The sequence below is a fragment of the Candoia aspera genome, chromosome 1, assembly GCF_035149785.1.
Source record: "Candoia aspera isolate rCanAsp1 chromosome 1, rCanAsp1.hap2, whole genome shotgun sequence".
NCBI lineage: Eukaryota > Metazoa > Chordata > Lepidosauria > Squamata > Boidae > Candoia > Candoia aspera.
In genome coordinates, this window is record NC_086153.1 from 60133366 (window position 1) to 60154891 (window position 21526).

A 21526-nucleotide genomic window follows, 5' to 3' on the forward strand; every position below is an offset into this window, starting at 1 on the left:
ACTTTGGCCAGCATGGACAATTTACTGATGCCATTTTCTAAAAAAGCAAGAATGTCAATGAAAGTGCCATTGATTTAATGCTTTGACTTAAATTTGTTGTAGACAGAGCTACGGTGTAGAACAAGAACTATCCAGATCAGCCTTCAAACTTCAGATGTAAATCTTGATTTTCTTCTTGTTTAATGGCCTATTAGAATGTGTTTACTTAGAACAAATTCCTACTGAATTAAATTAGGCTTAATTCTGTGTTTGTGTGTTTAGGATTGCAGACCTAGCAAGCCCCAGGGAGTTGCTAGGCCTACAATCCTAAACAGCAGGAAGACTACAACAAACTCTGTGTAAAAGGGGTGAGGAAGCATAATACATATACACTTTAAAAAGTGTTTTGAGCCATAGGGGTATTTTTTAAAATGAAGAATAAGAAGAGCCTTTGTAGACAGTTTCTACAATGGCCAGTTAGATGCTTCTAGGAAGTCCATAAGCAGGACATGAGGGCAAAAACATCCTTTAACTCATGTTTCACCAGCTAGCAGAATGATGCAGAGGTGGGGAAAGATTTTTCTTTCATAACACTTTATACTTTAGAACATGTTGGGGCTGCTGCTATATTAAAGTGATGAACCATTATGCAGAACATGAGTCATAGGTTCCATCCAGAAATACCCGATCTTAAAAGTAAAATGTATTCAGTGGAGAAAAAAGAGGCCTCACCAAAATGTAGTCAAGCATTTGACTGTAATTCCACTGATAGATAAGTCATTACTAAAGAGCAGGTTTTGCTGTATGTTTTCTGTCATAAAAAAGTTGGTTCATTACCAGGTTGTCTTCCCCCTTCCATGTTTTGTTCTTATATTATGTCTGGATAAGCCTCACATTCTCAGGTTACCCACTGCTGTCTCTAGCTCCAAGTATCCAGAAAACATGATGCACATGCACACTCCTGTTCTCTCCCTGAATGGAGGAATGATAAAATAGCATCTGCAGTATTCCTGAAAAATTGTGCAGGTTTAGGCCTTGCTTGGGCCTGATTACTGTATCAACATCAGCTTCTGCAGAGGAATGCCAGATACAGCCCAAGTTCAGGCATTCTGTCTATTCCATTGATTGCCTCTAGTTAGCATGAATCACAATCCAGAACTTTAACATTTACAAATGCTTATTGCAGATGTATTAAGTTAATGGAAAACATGCTTTGGTCGAGGATGTTTTCTTTTCAACTTACAAATGTAGACCTTTGTGGGCCCACAAAAATCCCAGAAGGATCCTCTTACCTTGAAGGAGAAAGAAATGGACCATCTGCACATATCTATTTTTAATGCAAAATGTGGTTTTGTTAATATAAGTGGAAGCTAGAGAAATTTAAACATTTCTGCTCTAAAATTGGTAGTGGTATCTCATTTGTGAGAATTTTCTTTCAGTACGTTTTTATGGCAATATCTTATTAATCATCTTCTTTTAAACCTAGCTTAAATAGCATTTAATTTCCCTGGAAGACTTTGAGAAGAAGAATATTCAATTTCTAGCTTGTAAGGTTGGGGTCTCTGAGTCACAAGTCCAAACCTAGAAAATTTGAAGGGATCAAAGGGCGTCTTTGAATCCAGACCACCTATCCACCAGTCCTTCTCCATAAATCACCCAAGTAGGCTCAGCCATCATGCAAACACTGGCAAAAGGTTGTTCTGCTGACACAAGGTTTTGGGGCAAGAGAACATGGCTTTATGAGGAAGGATATATACTGACATCTTCACATGCTAGCTTTTAGAAGAACCATTCAAGGGCCTTCAAAATGCTCTGATGTTTTTAGCAGGCAGATGCTTCCATATTTAAAGAATTTCACATACATAAGGTTTAGAAAGTGTTTTTTTTTTAGATAATGTAAATTGAGGACTTCTGCTGCTGTGCTTAGGCATATCATATCTGAGGTGCAGACAACCACTAGATAGCAGCAAAGGGACCCAGAAAGCTCTAACTCTTTGCTGTTGTCTAGTGGCCATTATGTTTTTGCAGCCCTAGCTAGGCTAAACATCAGATACCTTGCAGACCTGACTGAATCTTGAGGTCATAATAAATATCTAAAGCCAGGATGTACAAGATCCACAGTAGCCTAATAAATCTAAATATATAAAGCCAGGCATGAATGTCAAGGCAATTTGCATCTTCCTGTTCTTTTCCTCTTTCCCATGGATTCCTAATCTCCCCAAACCACAATTCCCCATTATGTGTGAAACTGAAATCTAATGACTAATGCTGGTTTACTCAGCAGGATCAAAGCAAACTCTAATATTTACATAAATAAACCAACATTAACCACTTTCCTGTTTGGGCCATCATGTGAAACTTTGATTTTACAAGCCCAGGGAAGCTGACATGCAAGGGTGAATACCATCAATATTTAATCCAGATCCCCATTTTTAGCTGAACTAAATAATCATTTAGGAAATTGGCATGTTGCATCAAAAAAAAAGACAAGTTCAGATGGTGCATATTGAACTTGAATCAAAATGTTCTTTGGCCCATGTTCAGTGGGCTAAACACAGTATTATGCAAGGACTCTCATGCAATGAGCCTTTCTCTTCCAATTGTCTCCCAGATCTGTTCAGGAAAGTTTTCCCTGGAACAGGGGAAAATTTCAGCACTATACTGGGTGATCAGGGAAGGATGAATCTGCCATGAATAATACTGACATATTTGTCTTCTGCCCTCCTCAGAAATTTAATAGGATTACATACGTGTGCTGCAGATTCATTCAATGCACATCTTCCAGTATCTTTTTAAATGAAAGTTATAATCTATATCCTTCTTCCTATCTGATTTAAGCTACATTCTTTGTTTCTTAATTTCTTGCTAGAAGGGAGCAGCTCTCTTGACACGGACCTCCGCCCTGGTTGCTGGCCTTTTATTGTTTCTTTTATTACCACCTCTGTTGTTCACTGCCATAGAAGGCTGGACTTATGAAGTAGGGTTCTACTATTCCTTCATAACTTTAAGTACAATAGGCTTTGGAGATTATGTCATTGGTAAGTATTCTACACCTATTAAAACTTTATCAGTCATTTACAATTTCCTCAGTAACTCAAAGGAAAACATGCTCATGGACAAAAATATACCTTCTTAAGTTTAAGTTCAGTAATGACAATAAAATCCCAATTCATTCTATTTTAAGGCTGAAGAGCAAACATTTGCTCGTCTCCAGTGAAAATGTATGCCCTCCTTGAATGTGAAATTCTCCGGAGAAGAGGGCCCTTTATGTGCTTGTTTACACAGTTCACTCTGGAGACAGCAAAGCGGCCTGGTACATTTAATGGATGTTTAAATTGGAAGATATGGATAAAATTCTAGAATATGGACTTGGTTGATAGCCATTTTTATTCCAGCCTAATAACAATTATATGATGAAGGCTAATATAAATGGCTGCATACTTACGAGAATTGAAAACAAAACTTGTTAAGTAATGCGTGTAAATCCCATTTATCAGGCTCCTCTAAAACACAAACAAACCACATTATGACTTAATGTAAAATACAAATGCAGCCACTATTGTAGTAGTAGTAGTAGTAGTAATAATAATAATAATAATAAGTTAATCTCGTATGCCACCCAACTCTCAATGACTCTGGGCAGCTATTGTGATGAGAGCAAGGATGTATCCCTGACCTTGGATGCTATCTTCCCCACACAGAGAGAGCGAGCATCAGGAGAAAAGAAGAGAGTGCATATTCCATATGTAGAGCATGTGAGGATGCATTGCATCCCTTGTGAGGATCAGAAGAGCCTGAAATATAAGCCATCAGTTAATGTGTAATGGGCTGTGAGAATAACCTAGAGGAAGAAGAGGAGCAGCCAAGGCAGTGGTTGGGTCCAGAGCAGGAATGTAATTTGGGAAAACTGTCTCAGACTTGACCCTCCCTAGTTCTCTTTAGGATGAAAGCAGAGATGGGGGAGGCACATTCAGAGTTGCAGGATGCTGCTACTGTAACCCTACAATAAAAGTAGTTTTAGTATTCATGATTTTGGTACTCAGGTTGGGTTGACATAATGGGATGTCTGTTACTTGATTTAACTCTCCTGTGTACAGTACAAACATTTAGAGCAAGAACTGAGCATTCTCAGCTGCAGTTCTCTCGAAGTTTATTTTGTGCTCACAAGCCAATATGTTCTGTGGCTTGGTTGCTGACCTAAGTGGTATCCCATCCACCCAGATTTTCCACAGCTTAAGCACAGCTTAAGCTTTAGTTTTCTTGTTATCCAAGTGCCTTTGAAACTGCGTACTAGGTTTCTTCCTGCATCTGTTAAGAGCCTGACATTTTTCTTCCTCACAGGGATGAACCCTGAGCGTACTTACCCAGCCTGGTATAAAAATGTGGTGTCTCTGTGGATTCTCTTTGGGATGGCCTGGCTAGCCCTGATCATCAATCTCTGCATCAGCTTAGTAGAAAATTCTAGGACCCTTTGCCAGCGCTGCAAGAGGAAGAGTCACAACATAGAACAGGAGTTAACGAATGGCAACCAAAATGTTAATTTGGAGCCAGAGGATGGGCAGAAATGTGACATGAAAGACATAAAACCTGTGGAGCTGGATTGAATTTGGCATATGCATTCTTCTGCTGAAGAATGGAAGCATCTGACAGACATTGGTAGATGTTTGCTTTTTCATTGTTGCTACCTGGGGGGTCATCTAAATGGAGTTGACTTGGCACTCAGCTGACAGTGGAAATCCACATATAGTTCCTTGAAATGGTCTGGAACTGCTTTTTTGTGTGATACCTTTTTGGCAGGGGAATAAATTGCTTTATCAGAGGAGTGAAAAAACATGCTGCAGGATAAACTCTGTTGTGAGCATCCGAGTTGGGAATCCGTGACCATCACAATCCCCACTGATGTACTTGCAGTTGCTATACGCATGCAACAGTCTTCCACACCTCCATGCTTTCTGGGACTTAATAAAGATCAGTACCTGTGAAAGGCATCAGTTTATAGAAGATGGATTACAAGCTTCCATCCATTAACCATCCCAACCCCTCAAAACTCAAGGTTATTTCTGTTCAGGCTACCGAAGTAAGGAAAGTCTGGAGCACATAGGTTCTGGATTTCTTCCAGACCTCTTTATTAACAGTGGCCATAGGACACATCTACATTCTTCTTCTGTGTTACATTCTTAACACATTGCATCTGTGTGTATCTATGTGTATGTTCTGGAAAGCACAGGGTGAGCTGCCTGTGTTCTGGGTCACGTCACCCAGCTTAGAATGGAGCACTTGGCAGCATGCTGAGCAGCTGCCCATGGGGATGAATTGGGGAATGTTTTTTCTGGGTCTTTTTTTTCCTCAGCCTGGTTTGGTCCATTTTCAGCCCCAAATTTCTTTTGCCAGCCCAAATCTAATCCCATTCTGTTCAGTTTTTGGAGAGTTATCTGCTGATAGAAAAACAGACAGACTGCACGCTAAGCCCTATTATATAATACCTTTCCAACATTCCTTTGGGTTGAAAAGAACAGAAAGGCTGCCTATATCATAGCATGTTATTAGGGGGGGGAGTAATTGTATAATTGCACACTTATATTAATTAGATTCTAAGTTTGTTTAGATGCCACTCTTCTCTTTAATATATCATGCTTATACTTTTCCAAAGAATCCCTATGAGGGGTCCTGCTGTATATACATAATACAAAGCATTTTTAGAAAATGATGGTGATGATGAATAAGAGAGCATTTTTATTTATTATATATATTGTCCAGCTTCCCTTTAAAAATGTGCTCAAGATGAAAAACAGTAAAAACATGGAGGCCATATGCTTCCTCTAGCTAGAGATATAGAATAACTCATTTCACTGGGGAGAGGGGGAGCCCAGCTGGGACCCCTTCCTCGTAGCCCTGATAAAGGGAATAAATAGAGAAATGCTCCATGAATGTGCCTGATGTATGTTAAACCAATTTCAGCTGATTGCTATCCCAGCATTTTATGGGGTATGAGTTGGTTCTACTTAGCTTATTTTCTACATACATCCATTCCAGCCTTGGTAAATTTCAGTGCAATTCATCTTATACTGATGAAGATTCTTCCTGGTGATAATTTTTGAGCATCTGGAATATCCCCCAATCTGTGCCATCTAGGCCAATTTTCTTCAAGTTGGCATTCTTCAGTACTGATTCCAGATGGGAATTCTGAAAGTTGCAGTCCCAATATGTTTGAAGGATACTAGTCTGTGGAGGACAAGTCTCTCATCTTATATTTTATCCTGTTATAACTTGACTCTTGACAGTTTCTGCTGCGCCCAGTCTTTGTAGTGGAATAACGTAGCCATAGCAGAAGATTGTAACTTTGATTTAAAAAAGCAACACCATCACCCACAGAAATGTTATCTGCCAAAAATATGGAAGGTCATTCGTTCAAGGGTGACTAAAGACACCCACCCACACACACACACTGCTGCTCGAATTGCGACAGCTGACCTGAATTATTTCACAATCTGCACTGGAAAATTACAGGATATACTTGGAGAGTTGTTAAAACATTTCCTCTACAATTGTGTATGCACTTTTTTTAACTGTATGTTTTATAATGTTCTTATTGAAAGTTCAAGATCACATAATACATTTATACCCTACAAAATATGTGTCATGTTCAAAACAATTTTTAAGGAGGTTCAAATACTTGTTTCTTAGACTTTAAGGATTTTTTTTCATTTCCTGAGTCTTTTAAGTGAGCGCTCTGTGTGTGTGTGTGTGTGTGTGTGTGTGTCTGTGTGTTGATCCACCTGACTGTAGTGGTAAGAAATATATAAATTATAAAACAAAATACCAGTAAGACAGAAATTTTCCCTTGTTGGGAAGACTTCCTTTCCTGGGCTAATCTCCAGATGCAAAATTCCACTTGGTTGCATTTTACAAAAGGACAAATGCAAGACAGGGCAACCCATCCCCCACCATGCCCTCCATTTTCCTGTTGCTGTCCACTGCAGTTCTTATCTGGCTGCTTCAGGGACTCCATCTCTTCCTTACATTGTTTATTCTTATTTGTATAAGAAACTTTTCTTATATTCATGCAAAATTTGGCATTCATCCAGCGACCTTGATACACCTCCATCTTGGGCATCGATGGTTCTTTTGGGATGATGCATGCTCCTCCACAGAGAATGTATGGCTAGCTTTTGTTTAAAATGGCATCACATACCCTTCCTGGGCTTACTTGGAAGAAGGTACTTGTTTAGCTACACCTTCCCAGGGGTGTTCCTGTTGGCCCCGATCCACCAGCTGGTATCTGAGCCAGTGGTGAGGAACGAGACTCCTTTTAGCCCTCTCATAAGCAAGCCAAACATCTCAATAAGGCTAATGCCGTTCATATTACTTTCACGCCCTCAAAATTGTGAATATTGCTCTCCAAATCATTATTTATTTAGGGATGTTCAACCCATGGCTGTAAGTAACTGAAAGAACCATTTTTGTGGGACCCAGGTCCTCCCAAAATCACATTCCTGAAATGTGATAGCAAAATTTTGATGAAAGACTTACCGCACATATTCTGAGTAATTTTCCCTTACCAAAAAGGGAGAGAAAGATTGACATTTCCTCTAGTGATACCATTGTTGATTTCCATAGCCAAAATATAACAAATACAGTCTCCAAACAGTAGAAAAGTTGGTTGCCTCTCATTCACTTATACACCAGACTTGTCTCTCCCAAAACAGTGCTCGCTCTTGCTCTGTACAGTATGTGTGTGTGTGTGTGTGTATCTTTTCATGAGCTAAGGGGATGAACCCTGCTTTTCTTCAACACAACACCTCTCCAGGTGCTTTTGGACCATTCTCTGCAGTTTCAATGACATCATTCAAAACTTAGCTTGAGTGGTTATAAAATACAATTAAAAATGCCTTGTGTGCTCCAGAGACATATACAGCAACCCTTGCAATGGTCCTATATTTTAATAGCTGCACAGGATGAGGATATTTGATTGTAAAACATGCCTACCCTACAATTATTAATCTTATAGGAGCTCTTGGGGGGTGGGGGGTGATCAAGCGCTAGCAAAATAGCCCCCTAAATGTTCCAAAACTGCTCCTTAGTTCATTAATTTTTGCAGTTTATATATCTTTGAATTGCAGATTTTGTTCCAACTCTGAGCTGAGAAGCATCCTCATTATTTTAAAACTAAAAAATTGGTATTCAATTCTGCAATCTAATTTATGGTCCCATTGTTTTTTCTTCCTAATTTTGTTGTTTAGAGCATTTTCACAATTTCAAAGAACTTCTTCACCCAGGATGAATAAACAAAATGCTGTCCAAACATTAATTTAAATAAATATGCTTTCATTTCAGACATAAAAATAATGTCCAGCTTTCCAAAGTTTAGTAACTCAGTAAGAAAATATATAAAACAGGAGAGCACTATATTCAAAATCAGAAATTGACAGTGGATATTTATTTACTTGTACAGTGAAGAGTGAAGTGCATAGGGCCAGGTCTTTTAAGTACCAAGATAATTGATTAATCTGCCTTTGGCAAGTGAAAAGTGATGACAAATTTTCAGTTTTGCTAATAACAGATTGGCATTGACTCTGGAGAATACTAAAGCAAGGGCTGGGTACTTCTATAATTTCATGGGATTTTTCTATAATTTTGCAGCTGGCTGGGGAATTCTGGGTGTTGAAGTCCACATCTTAAAATTGCCAAGGTTAAGAAACACTGCTTTAAAGTATTGTTTGCAGTTCTAATGAAAAGCAAATGATTACATTTTCATTTGCTGAAGAAGTTTGAGATTTTTTTAATTAGTTAGATCCAGCTGCTTTTCCACCAATGGATGCAGAACCCATTTATGGCTTAATAGTGGATGAAGAAGCCAATGTGACTTGAAGAGCAAAGACCAGACCCAGGAAAGTATCTCCAGCTTTTTGTAGTCAGGTACTCTGTAGCCTCATGTGGCGCAGAGTGGCAGGCGGCAGTACTGCAGCCAAAAACTCTCCCCGTGACCTGAGTTCGATCCCAGCAGACGCTGGATTCTCGGGTAGCCGGCTCAGGTCGACTCAGACTTCCATCCTTCCGAGGTCGGTAAAATGAGGACCCAGCTTGCTGGGGAAGGTGACGACTGGGGAAGGCAATGGCAAACCACCCCGCTATAGTCTGCCAAGAAAATGTTGCAAAAGCGGCATCCCCCCAAAGGGTCAGCCATGACTCAGTGCTTGCACAGGGGACCTTTCACCTTTCACACTCTGTAGCAGAGTATGCCAGAGGTATAGGTGGGAAGATAATGTGGCTATGAGCCAAAATATTTTCCTTACCAAGGTATCTGTGACAGAATTAATTCATAACGAATATGCATACCTCAGTCTTGGGATCACCTTCTGCTCTTCTTTTTTCTTTTTTTCTTTTTCTTTCTTTCTTTCTTTTTTGGTTCCTTTGTGTCAATCTCGACTCATCACAACTGCCTGGACAAGTCCCTGCAATCTTCTTGGCAAGATTTCAGAAGTGGTTTGCTATTGTCAATACTGTGGCTGACCCAAAAGATGTGGTCTTGGAGCTGATATCAAGGTGCTGGGTGACTTCAGTATCTACACTGAGGCTAGTTTGTCTGGAATAGCCAATACACATTGAGGTATAATAACTGTGAATCTATCTTAAATAGTCATGGGCCAACACATGATGCAGATCACACATCTGATCTGCACTTTTGTTCTGATCAAGGAGGTAGGTGATCTGTGGATGCCACTGGATTTTAAGAGGTTGAGGTTTAGTTTCACTTGTAAATAGGGATGGATATGCATAGCTGTTTGTGTGTGTGCATATATTGCATTCGCAAGCTTAAAATATATTGCTGTATATCAGCCTGTAAGGACGTTGGCTTTTATTCCTGCTTGTTTCAATTACAGAATCCTCTTCAATTATGTGATTTTCAGAGGCTTATAATAAATCTTTCTCATGTTCAGCCGAATCTGGATGCCACTATTGTGGCAGAGTTAATTACTCAGCTGACTGATAATTCCTCTCATAATTAGAGTGTATCAATTTCAATCTGTGACACCAAGGACATGAACAACTTGGAGTGGTACATTTATCATTTATCATCTGGATCCTTGCCCAATTTTGCTTTTAACTTTTAGCTGGATGGCTTTAGAAATACCTTAGTAAATATCATAAATGCTTTTTAAAAGGAGGATGACATGCCCCCTTATTTAACGGAGACAATTATTAGAACTTTTCCTAAAAGAAAGGTACATTGGATTCCTTGGAGATGGGCAATTGTCACTTGTCTCTAACCTTACGTGGTTAGATAAACCAATAAGGCGCTGACCTCTCAGCTGCAGGCAATCTTGGAAGAAGCATATCATATGGACTCATTTCAGAGTTCTTGGAAACTGCCTTGGTGATCCTAATAGATGATGTTTAGGTAACTGTGTTGATTCTACCTGACTCTCAGCTACTTTCAGTACCATTTACAATGATATCTTTCTGGATTCTCTGAGAGCTGGGAGCAGAAGGCCTTGTTTTGCACTCATTTCTTACATCTCTGGTAGACTGCAGATGGCATTGGTTGATAATAGTTGCTCTTCTAATAGGAGCACTTATATGGAATCTTCAGAGACCTGCTCTGTCTCCAGTCTACATGGAACTGCTTGGAGAGATCATCAGTGGGATTGGAGCTGGGGGCTAACAGAACTGGCGGCATCCAGTTCTGGTTAAATCAACTTTATTTTTCTGTGACATTTTCAAATAATGTTATGGCTCCTCTGAACCTGCCTGCAGTCAGTTTTAGGTTGGATGAGGAACAAGATGATGGTGATGATGATGATGATATAATGAGATTATATTCTCCAAGAAAGAGCAGGTATGCAATTTAGGAGTGCTTTAAGACCTTGATCTCTCTGGTTCCCCACCTCAGAAAATAGCCAGGAGCACCACCTTTCACCAGTTTTGTTTGACATGCAGTTGCTTCCCTTTATTTATTTAATTTATTATTCACATTTCTATCACTGCCCATCTCCCCCTAAAAGGGGGACTTTATGAAGAAACAACCTTAAAGTTAGTGTGTGCATGTGCTAGTAGTGCAAGCTTGATCACTGTAGCTGTACATGAGCCATGTTTGTGTCTAGTCCTGAAATTTCTCTTAGCTCAGAACTCAACAGCCAGATTAGTCTCTGGAAGAACTGTAAGAGACTATTATAATGGGCTAAAGGCACCGCATTAGCCGCTTATTTGTTCCTGAGTGAAATACAAAATGCTGATCTATACCCATATATGGCTTGGATCTGGGCTTCTTAAAAAAAGAATCTCTTCCAATATAACCCCCATCCCCACCATCACTCACTGAGATCATATGAGGAGATTTACCTACAGTTTCCATGGGATTATGAGGGTGCAGGTTTCTCTTTAGTCCCTGGTCTCTGCTGCAGTGAGGGGCTAACCTCTTTCCTTTCTTTTGATAAGGCCCTGAAAACAATAAAACAAAGTTTTTGAAGTGCTGATTTTTAATTGCTTTTGATTTCTCTGGTTTTATGATAAAGCACTGAGAGATCTTGGCAATCAACAGTATAGTAACTTTAATAAATGATTTACTTCCAGCTAGAAATGTTTTGCTGGTACAAAAAGGAAGGAGTTAACATTACGTGTTAGTTCTCTTTTGGCCCCACCATCTCTCACTGTTCTGTGGGACCCCTAGTTTGAAATGCATGACCAGGAAGAGGGAAAAATCAGCAAAAGTCTCTCCATGACAATAGAGACCTCCTGTTTGCGGGAGAATTTTGATGGCTCCACCCAATGGGTTTTACAAGCATAACTGTGTATGTGTATATGTATCTGTGTATATGTATGTCTTTGGAATATCACAGGGGATTCTCCTTTGGGTGTGGTATAAAAATGGATTTGATGAGCTCCTGCTCTTTAAAAAGTTACTCCTACCACATTGCAGGGTACTTTCAATGTAGGCAGAGTCAGGAAATTGGTTTGTAATTACTAGTTACTTAGAGTTCAAGTGAAGGAGACCTTTTCCAAGTAAAGAAGCAAATGTCAGCCAGGATTTCAAAGGAATATACCTAATACTTTGCATTCCCAAAACAGACCATTTTGGCTACTATAATTTCATGGATGTAGAATCCAGAATCTGATACAGAATTTACATTGATTGTACTTTCGGCTTTCTTTCTTTTTCTTTCTTTTTTAACTGCCCTCATGGGAAGAGAAAGGGCTGTCCCTCAAAGTCCCTGGTCATTTCCGTGCTGCTTTTTTGGAAATACCATTCAAGAAAATACCAAGCAGCATAAAATGCACAGTACAAAGCAGCGGGAGAATAAAAGAACTCGCCGGTCTACAGAATTAAGCAGAGAGAAGCTTTTCTTCCCCACTGCTGCTCATTTATTCCTACTTTTTTCTGCACTATCAGTTCTTTATATGCATACATTCTGAGCAAACTAAAATCTTGAAACCAAGACATTCAAGTAAAGAAATATCAGCTTAAATGTAATGACACACTTTTAAAAAATTCTTCAGAGCATAGGCTTCATCATCCAATAACCTAAGTAAACAATCAATGGAATTATTTTGTACAAGAAGTTCCCAACTCCATGCCTTCTCTTAGATATACAGTATGTGGGTTAAATTAATCATTAAACCCACATACATCTTAGAAAAGTTAAACTGGCTCTTACAGTGTCTCCAGAGAATTCAGGGACTTGGATTTTTTTTTTAATCAGTAACAGTTCTGAAATACTCTGATATACAGTACTTGGTACAGTTTTTCTGAATAGATAAGAAATACATTGCACTGATTTCAGTGTTTAATAGTCAAGCTTCATGCTATTCAAGCTATTCAAGCTGTTTTACCTACAGCTTGCAAACTTATAATAATGCTGAACAATTATCTGAAGGGAGCCAATCTGGCCTTCTCTGCCCTGCCCATGGCCCTTGATCTTTGGTCTACAAAAGCTCTCAAAGCCACCAATATGAATAGAGGTTCAGGGCTGACCAACTTTTAAATTATTCTCAAGCCAGCACGGAATCCACTGATTAAACAGAAGATCCTAAGGCAATGAACTCAAATTTGGGTTGAAACATACAAAACTCCACAGTGTTGGCTTGATTTCTAGTCAGTACACAGTTGTTGACCTGTAATGCTTGTTCTTATAAGAGGAAGGGCTGTAGACTAATGCACATCTGAAAAGTTGACTTAGCCAGTCTGATATTTAACTCCTTTAGGTAAGACTTCAAGTAGCTGATAGGAGAAAATTATCTGCCAGAGACTCAGGATAACCATTTACAATTCCCAATTGAATGTATTGGGGTAGAAATTCAGGCTCAGCAAAAGACAGCTGCATGTGCTATTAACACGCAGGGAAGTAATTACAAAACTTTCCAAACACTGAAAACAAAATGAGGGAAGTCTAAATACAGAGGAACGTCTTTGACTTGGAATCATTAAGTAGGCTAGATTGTATTTTTAATGATAATACAATATGCCGAAGGTCTTCATGACCTAGTTTCCTTCACTTTTAAGACAAATGGTATTCACGTTTCCAAGATTTTTTCTGTAAGAATAGAAAACAGAGAGCCCATCATTAATAAATTAATTAATTGCATTTCTAATTAATTCACTAACAAAGTTCTCTAGCCACAATATCAGTGACAATTACAATGTTTATCAGATGATGATGATGATAGAAATTACAATTGATCCTACAAGGTTATTAGTACAGTCCCAGCATTATGAATATCCCACACATGCTTCAGCAACTGCACTGAAGCCAATTTCATTTCTGCAATCATTTTAAAGTAAAATCATAGAATCACACAGTTGAAAGGAACCATTAATGTCGTGAGGTCCAACCTCCCATTCAATGCAGGAACCCAAATTAAAGCATCTCTGACAGAAAGCTGTTCAGCTTCTGCTTGAACACATCCAGTAAAGGGGAGGCCATTATCACATAGATAATTGGTTCCACTATAGAATCATTCTTCAGCAAAGGATCGTTACCTTGTCGTGGTGCTGGAGCTTGAGCACCTCAATGATGCCATGAGCTAAACCGTGAAGGGCCACCCAAGACGGGAAGGTCATGACAGAGAGGTCAGACTAAATGCGATCCCTGGGGAAGGTAATGGCAACCCACCTCAGTATTCTTGCCGTGAAAACTAAATGGATCAGTACAACCAGAGATATGTCGGTATACCATCGGAAGATGAGACCCCCAGGTCGGAAGATGGTCAAAATGCTACTGGGGAGGAACAGAGGATGAGCTCAACTAGCCCCAGACGTGATGACGCAGCTAGCTCAAAGCCGAAAGGACGGCTAGCGGCCGACGGTGCTGGTGGTGAACGGCGAATCCGATGTTCTAAGGATCAACACACCATCGGAACCTGGAATGTAAGATCTATGAGCCAGGGCAAATTGGATGTGGTTATTGGTGAGATGACAAGATTAAAGATAGACATTCTGGGCATCAGTGAACTGAAATGGACTGGAATGGGCCACTTCACATCAAATGACCACCAGATCTACTACTGTGGACAAGAGGACCACAGAAGAAATGGAGTAGCCTTCATAATTAATAGTAAAGTGGCTAAAGCAGTGCTTGGATACAACCCAAAAAATGACAGAATGATCTCAATTCGAATTCAGGGCAAGCCATCTAACATCACAGTGATCCAAATATACGCCCCAACCACAAATGCTGAAGAAGCTGAAGTAGAGCACTTCTATGAGGATCTGCAGCACCTACTGGACAACACGCCTAAAAGAGATGTTATTTTCATCACGGGAGACTGGAATGCTAAGGTGGGCAGTCAAATGACACCTCGAATTACAGGTAAGTATGGCCTGGGAGAACAAAACGAAGCAGGACACAGGCTGATAGAATTTTGCCAAGACAATTCACTCTGCATAACAAACACTCTCTTCCAACAACCTAAGAGACGGCTTTATACATGGACTTCACCAGATGGACAACACCGAAATCAGATTGATTACATCCTTTGCAGCCAAAGGTGGCGGACATCTGTACAGTCAGTAAAAACAAGGCCTGGAGCTGACTGTAGTTCAGATCACGAACTTCTTCTTGCACAATTTAGGATCAGACTAAAGAGATTAGGGAAGACCCACAGATCAGCTAGATATGAGCTCACTAATATTCCTAAGGAATATGCAGTGGAGGTGAAGAATAGATTTAAGGGACTGGACTTAGTAGATAGGGTCCCGGAAGAACTCTGGACAGAAGTTGGCAGCATTGTTCAGGAGGCGGCAACAAAATACATCCCAAAGAAAGAGAAAACCAAGAAGGCAAAATGGCTGTCTGCTGAGACACTAGAAGTAGCCCAAGAAAGAAGGAAAGCAAAAGGCAACAGTGATAGGGGGAGATATGCCCAATTAAATGCAAAATTCCAGAGGTTAGCCAGAAGAGATAAGGAATTATTTTTAAACAAGCAATGCACGGAAGTGGAAGAAGACAATAGAATAGGAAGGACAAGAGACCTCTTCCAGAAAATTAGAAACATTGGAGGTAAATTCCAGGCAAAAATGGGTATGATCAAAAACAAAGATGGCAAGGACCTAACAGAAGAAGAAGAGATCAAGAAAAGGTGGCAAGAATATACAGAAAACCTGTATAGGAAGGATAACAATATCGGGGATAGCTTTGACAGTGTGGTCGGTGAGCTAGAGCCAGACATCCTGAAGAGTGAGGTTGAGTGGGCCTTAAGAAGCATTGCTAATAACAAGGCAGCAGGAGACGACGGCATCCCAGCTGAACTGTTCAAAATCTTGCAAGATGATGCTGTCAAGGTAATGCATGCTATATGCCAGCAAATTTGGAAAACACAAGAATGGCCATCAGACTGGAAAAAATCTACTTATATCCCCATACCAAAAAAGGGAAACACTAAAGAATGTTCAAACTATCGAACAGTGGCACTCATTTCACATGCCAGTAAGGTAATGCTCAAAATCCTGCAAGGTAGAATTCAGCAGTTCATGGAGCGAGAATTGCCAGATGTACAAGCTGGGTTTAGAAAAGGCAGAGGAACTAGAGACCAAATTGCCAATATCCACTGGATAATGGAAAAAGCCAGGGAGTTTCAGAAAAACATCTATTTCTGTTTTATTGACTATTCTAAAGCCTTTGACTGTGTGGACCATAACAAATTGTGGCAAGTTCTTAGTGGTATGGGGATACCAAGTCATCTTGTATGCCTCCTGAAGAATCTGTATAATGACCAAGTAGCAACAGTAAGAACAGACCACGGAACAACGGACTGGTTTAAGATTGGGAAAGGAGTACGGCAGGGCTGTATCCTCTCACCCTACCTATTCAACTTGTACGCAGAACACATCATGCGACAAGCTGGCCTTGAGGAATCCAAGGCTGGAGTTAAAATCTCTGGAAGAAACATTAACAATCTCAGATATGCAGATGATACCACTTTGATGGCTGAAAGCGAAGAGGAACTGAGGAGCCTTATGATGAAGGTGAAAGAAGAAAGTGCAAAAGCTGGTTTGCAGCTAAACCTCAAAAAAACCAAGATTATGGCAACCAGCTTGATTGATAACTGGCAAATAGAGGGAGAAAATGTAGAAGCAGTGAAAGACTTTGTATTCCTAGGTGCAAAGATTACTGCAGATGCTGACTGCAGTCAGGAAATCAGAAGACGCTTAATCCTGGGGAGAAGAGCAATGACAAATCTCGATAAAATAGTTAAGAGCAGAGACATCACACTGACAACAAAGGCCCACATAGTTAAAGCAATGGTGTTCCCTGTAGTAACATATGGCTGTGAGAGCTGGACCATAAGGAAGGCTGAGCGAAGGAAGATCGATGCTTTTGAACTGTGGTGTTGGAGGAAAATTCTGAGAGTGCCTTGGACTGCAAGAAGATCAAACCAGTCCATCCTCCAGGAAATCAAGCCAGACTGCTCACTGGAGGGAATGATATTAAAGGCAAAACTGAAATACTTTGGCCACATAATGAGAAGACAGGACACCCTGGAGAAGATGCTGATGCTAGGGAGAGTGGAGGGCAAAAGGAAGAGGGGCCGACCAAGGGCAAGATGGATGGATGATATTCTAGAGGTGACGGACTCGTCCCTGGGGGAGCTGGGGGTGTTGACGACCGACAGGAAGCTCTGGCGTGGGCTGGTCCATGAAGTCACGAAGAGTCGGAAGCGACTAAACGAATAAACAACAAAAATAGAATCATTATTACTGTTGGAGTATTTTCTCCTAATATTCAACAAGACTTTGTCTTCTTGTAATCTTAAATCCATTATTCTGTATCCCATACTCTGGAACAGGTTTTGGTCTATTTTTTTTTTATGGGCTTATATGGTAGCCATACTGTCATACTGAAACTAGAAAAGGATTGTTCACATCCTCCCCACCACAGGACTTCTTAATCTTTTCTGCCTTGGTTTTGTGCCACCTTATATTTGTTTTTAACTTGGATGACTAATTTTATAGTGCTCTTTTTATACTGTGGTGCTTTCATTGTTCTATTATTGATTTAATGAAGTCTCACAACACAGACACATTGTGAAGTGGTTGTATATATTTTTTAAAAAATACAACAATAAAAAAAATTAAAGCAATATAAAAAATGTTCATTAAAATGGTGAAGGAAAAGGAAAACAAAAAACAAAGAAAAATTCATCCAGACTGATGGAGATACAGAACTTCAGCAGGTCTCCAGATAGTAGCTGCTGCACAAATTTCAAATGGGAGAGCATTTCAGAGTCTAAGTATCGTTTGCATAAAGTTGTAATGACAACATGTAATGCCACCATGGCTTCCACCTGACTCCTAATGCTGCACAGGTACCACCTCTCAAGCACACTGCTGCCCCAAAAAGATATGTTTTAATTTGTTTAACCATAATGCTAACTTTTCAAAAGCTATCCTGGGAACCCATGAAAGGTTATAATTATAATTCAAATCCCATAACTACAAACATAGGTATATACAAATTCTGATAGTCATGTGGAAATTTTAAGCCTGCCATCCTAACCATTCTTTCCTGACAGTAAGTCTTCTTGATATGAGCATAGGGTTTACTTCTGAGAAAAGACACTTGCTGATTCAATTTTGTGGCCGACTGCAACTTTAGTGTTTTGTTGTGTCTCACATCCTCTTGTTTACTTTGGAATTAATAACTCTTCTTCATATTGTAGGGCAGAAAGGGGAACCTGTGGTCTTCCAGATGTTCTAAACTGAATTCCATAAGCTTTTGGATACACATGTTTCCCAATGCTATTGTAGATACTGTTTAATCAATCTAACCCAGCCAATGTGGCAGCTGTCTACCATCTGCTGCTGAATGGTCCTTGTTCCACTTATGGAGGTAGCATCAATGTCCCCATGCTGACTGACTCTGGAACTTCATGTAAATACTGAGCTGAATTTCACTAAGTTTTAATACCTTGTAGGAACCACAGATCCAAGGGAATGCAGCTGGTGAGCCATTGTTGGGGTGGAACAACAGCCAGGGCCAGTTTAAGGAATTTGGAAGGCCAGTGGAACACTAGCTTTGCTGCCCCCCCCATAAACATAGTTCTAGATTAACATATAACATTGCAGAGAAATATTAAAATGATGCATTCAAAATGGAATACTCTAGAACTTGAACTAAACATTACAGATGTATCTAGAAGAACCATATTGACTCCAAAATCTAAATATTTATTACTTTTGTTTTCAGACTTTCAATTCATCATCTACAGATATACACTTCCCTTGGCAAAGAGAGAAACACTGCATTGGCCAGACATTGGTTGGGCTGAGGGAAATCACAGGGCCCACAGCTTCAATGGGCAAAGGGCAGGCAGGCCAGACTATTAATGTGCAGGCTGGCACAGCTAGCTTCCAGAGCAGAATGCTTGCCTCTCCTGCTTGTTGTTGGCAACACTGTGGCAACAACTCTCCCACTGCCTGCATGGGAAAGGAGGCAGGAGTATGCAGAGTTGCTGGCTGAGTCCAGCACAGAATGAATGGAACAGTTGTAAGGGGGTTGCATCAGGAGCAGGCAGAGGACTGTTATATATTATTTATTATTATTTATTACATCATATTTATATAGCTGCCCATCTCACAGAGAGTGATTCTGGGCGGTGTACAACGCTGAATTTAAAAAGCCAATAAATACATATAAAGGTAAAGGTAAAGGTTTCCCTTGACGTAAAGTCCAGTCGTGTCCGACTCTAGGGGGCGGTGCTCATCTCCGTTTCTAAGCCTTGGAGCCGGCGTTGTCATAGACACTTCCGGGTCATGTGGCCAGCATGACGACTCGGGACGCTGTTACCTTCCCGCCGAAGCGGTACCTATTGATCTACTCACATTTGCATGTTTTCGAACTGCTAGGTGAGCAGGAGCTGGGATTAACAACGGGAGCTCACCCCGCCGCGCGGTTTCGAACCGCCGACCTTCCGATCGACAGCTCAGCGGTTTAACCCGCAGCGCCACCGCGTCCCTCAAAATACATATAAAACGATCATTAAAACTATAAAAACCATAAAAAACACACAAAACAGGAGAGGATAGTGTTAACCATAGCGAGGGAGCCATTGCAGAATCTCCCTGGTCCCCTGGGACTCCCAGGCCTGATCACATAGCCAGGGCCACAACTAGGGTCTGTGTCACCCGGGGCAAACATGGATTCCACATCCATTTCGCCCCCCCCCCCCGAGTGGCCCCAGTTGCCCTCCCCTTGTTGTGGCCATGCACATAGCTGGGTCTTGAGGGACTTGCGAAATGTTAAGAGGGATGGGGCTCACCTCACTTCCAGGGTAAGAAGATTCCACAAGGCAGGTGCCACAGCAGAGAAGTCCCACCTGCTGGGACCCCCCCAAGTGTAATTCCCTGACAGGCAGGACCCACAGCAGGCCTTCTTTGCCAGAACTGATGGAACGGGCAATGTAATTGGGGAGAGGCAGTCCCCCAAATAACCCGGCCCCATGCCATGAAGAAATTTAAAGTCAAAACCAGCACCTTGAATTGGACCCGGAAGCAAAGTGGCAACCAATGCAGTTTGCAGAGCAGAGGTGTAATATGTACCCTTCCAGGGGCATGCATAACTGCCCGTGCTGCTGCATTTTGTACCAGCTGAAGCTTCCAGATACTCTTCAAGGGCAACCCCACATAGAGTGCATTACAGAAGTCCAAACAGGAGGTGATGAGTGACAGTGAGTAGATCCCCCCAATCCAGGAATGTGTGCAACTGGCGCACAACACTGTTGTGGTGGGCAGAGCACAAAGAAGGACGTTCATGAGCTGAGGACCCTTGCTGAGCCCCCCAGTTTGTCAGGGAGAGCAATGTAGCTGCATACATTGCAATCTCCTTAAAAAACTGCCCTGCCAAGACTGGATGCCTCCCTCCCAAAGAAAAGGAGGCTGAAGCAACTGCCTTTTCACTCTGCTTGGCTCATTTTTAATACCATTGGCTTTTGTGGAATATCACTACTGGAATGGACATACGTTTCCTGAGGGGCATATTGACAGAAGCGCCATTGTTAGCCAGGCAGTATCACCTTTGTTTGTTGGAAGTCCTAACCATGATGTTAATACCCATCAGTGGTTACAGTAGCAAGCAGCACCAGCCAGAGACATGTTGCTGCTTAGCTGCAGAACATAAAATGGTGTCTCCCCACCCATCTATGAGCACATGGGAGAAAAATATAACAATAATACATTGAACCACTAACAATTTACTTCCTTTCAAGACACACAAATTCCTGCCTAAGATACTCAGTCTACTGGTAGAGTTGGCTCCGGCAGCAAGTAACAAGGTTCATTGTAAGTTTAGGACAGTACTACCATTAGAGCAGACAGGAAGAGGAAGGACTTAGGAGAAGGGTGGAAAAGGAGATAAAATGGAGAACTGTGAGAGTGCTAGGTCTACAACTGCTATTTAATAAAGAGTTCTCAGTTACTGCTTACTCTGGACTCTTTCCTATGAACACCACAGTGAGAAGTACTATCAGTCCCTACAGAATGCTTTGGGTGGTGGTACAGGGAACACCCTTCCTACTAAGAGGCAGGAGTGAAGACAAGGGGACCATTAGTTAATACAGGGGAAGGAAGTGATAACTGAGGGTGGCCAGTTAGTCATACCCCACCCAATAGGTTATGGTACAGCCAAGATTTTTGAAGAATCTCATCACTCTTAATCACCCTGCAACAACACCTAGAGACTTCTTATTCTGGAGGGAAGGAAGGAAGAAGGAATGACATACTATATAATGAATAAAGCATATCGTTTGACCCTCAGTGCAATTAATAGATTATATTTATTGATACATATCAGGGATAGGGAATATTTTTGGGCCAGTGGGAGATGTGGAATTTGGAAAGCAGCATCATGGCATAAGCTCTCCCCCTTTCATTCATGCAAGCAATGTCATGCTGTATGCACAATGCTGGGGCAGGGCTTGCAGCACAATGCTGAAGCATTATTTTTATCATTTTGATCTCACTTGCCCCACTGCAAATGCCACTGACCATAATTCATGATGGCCCATAATGCTGGATTTCTGTAGCATGTGAAGCTAGATACTATATATTGGTACTTTG

At 40.9% G+C, this 21526-nt stretch overlaps 1 protein-coding gene across 1 annotated transcript in view; it reads left to right on the forward strand.

Annotated features, from left to right (window-relative positions):
- Positions 1-4639, forward strand: part of LOC134498631 (potassium channel subfamily K member 17-like) — a 33774-nt gene extending 29135 nt beyond the window's left edge. Inside the window, exons 4-5 of the mRNA XM_063304791.1 lie at positions 2849-3017; positions 4321-4639. Of these exons, the coding sequence (XP_063160861.1) occupies positions 2849-3017; positions 4321-4583 (432 nt within the window). The 3' untranslated portion in view covers positions 4584-4639. The remainder of the gene's footprint in view (positions 1-2848; positions 3018-4320) is intronic.
- Positions 4640-21526: the final 16887 nt, after the last annotated feature.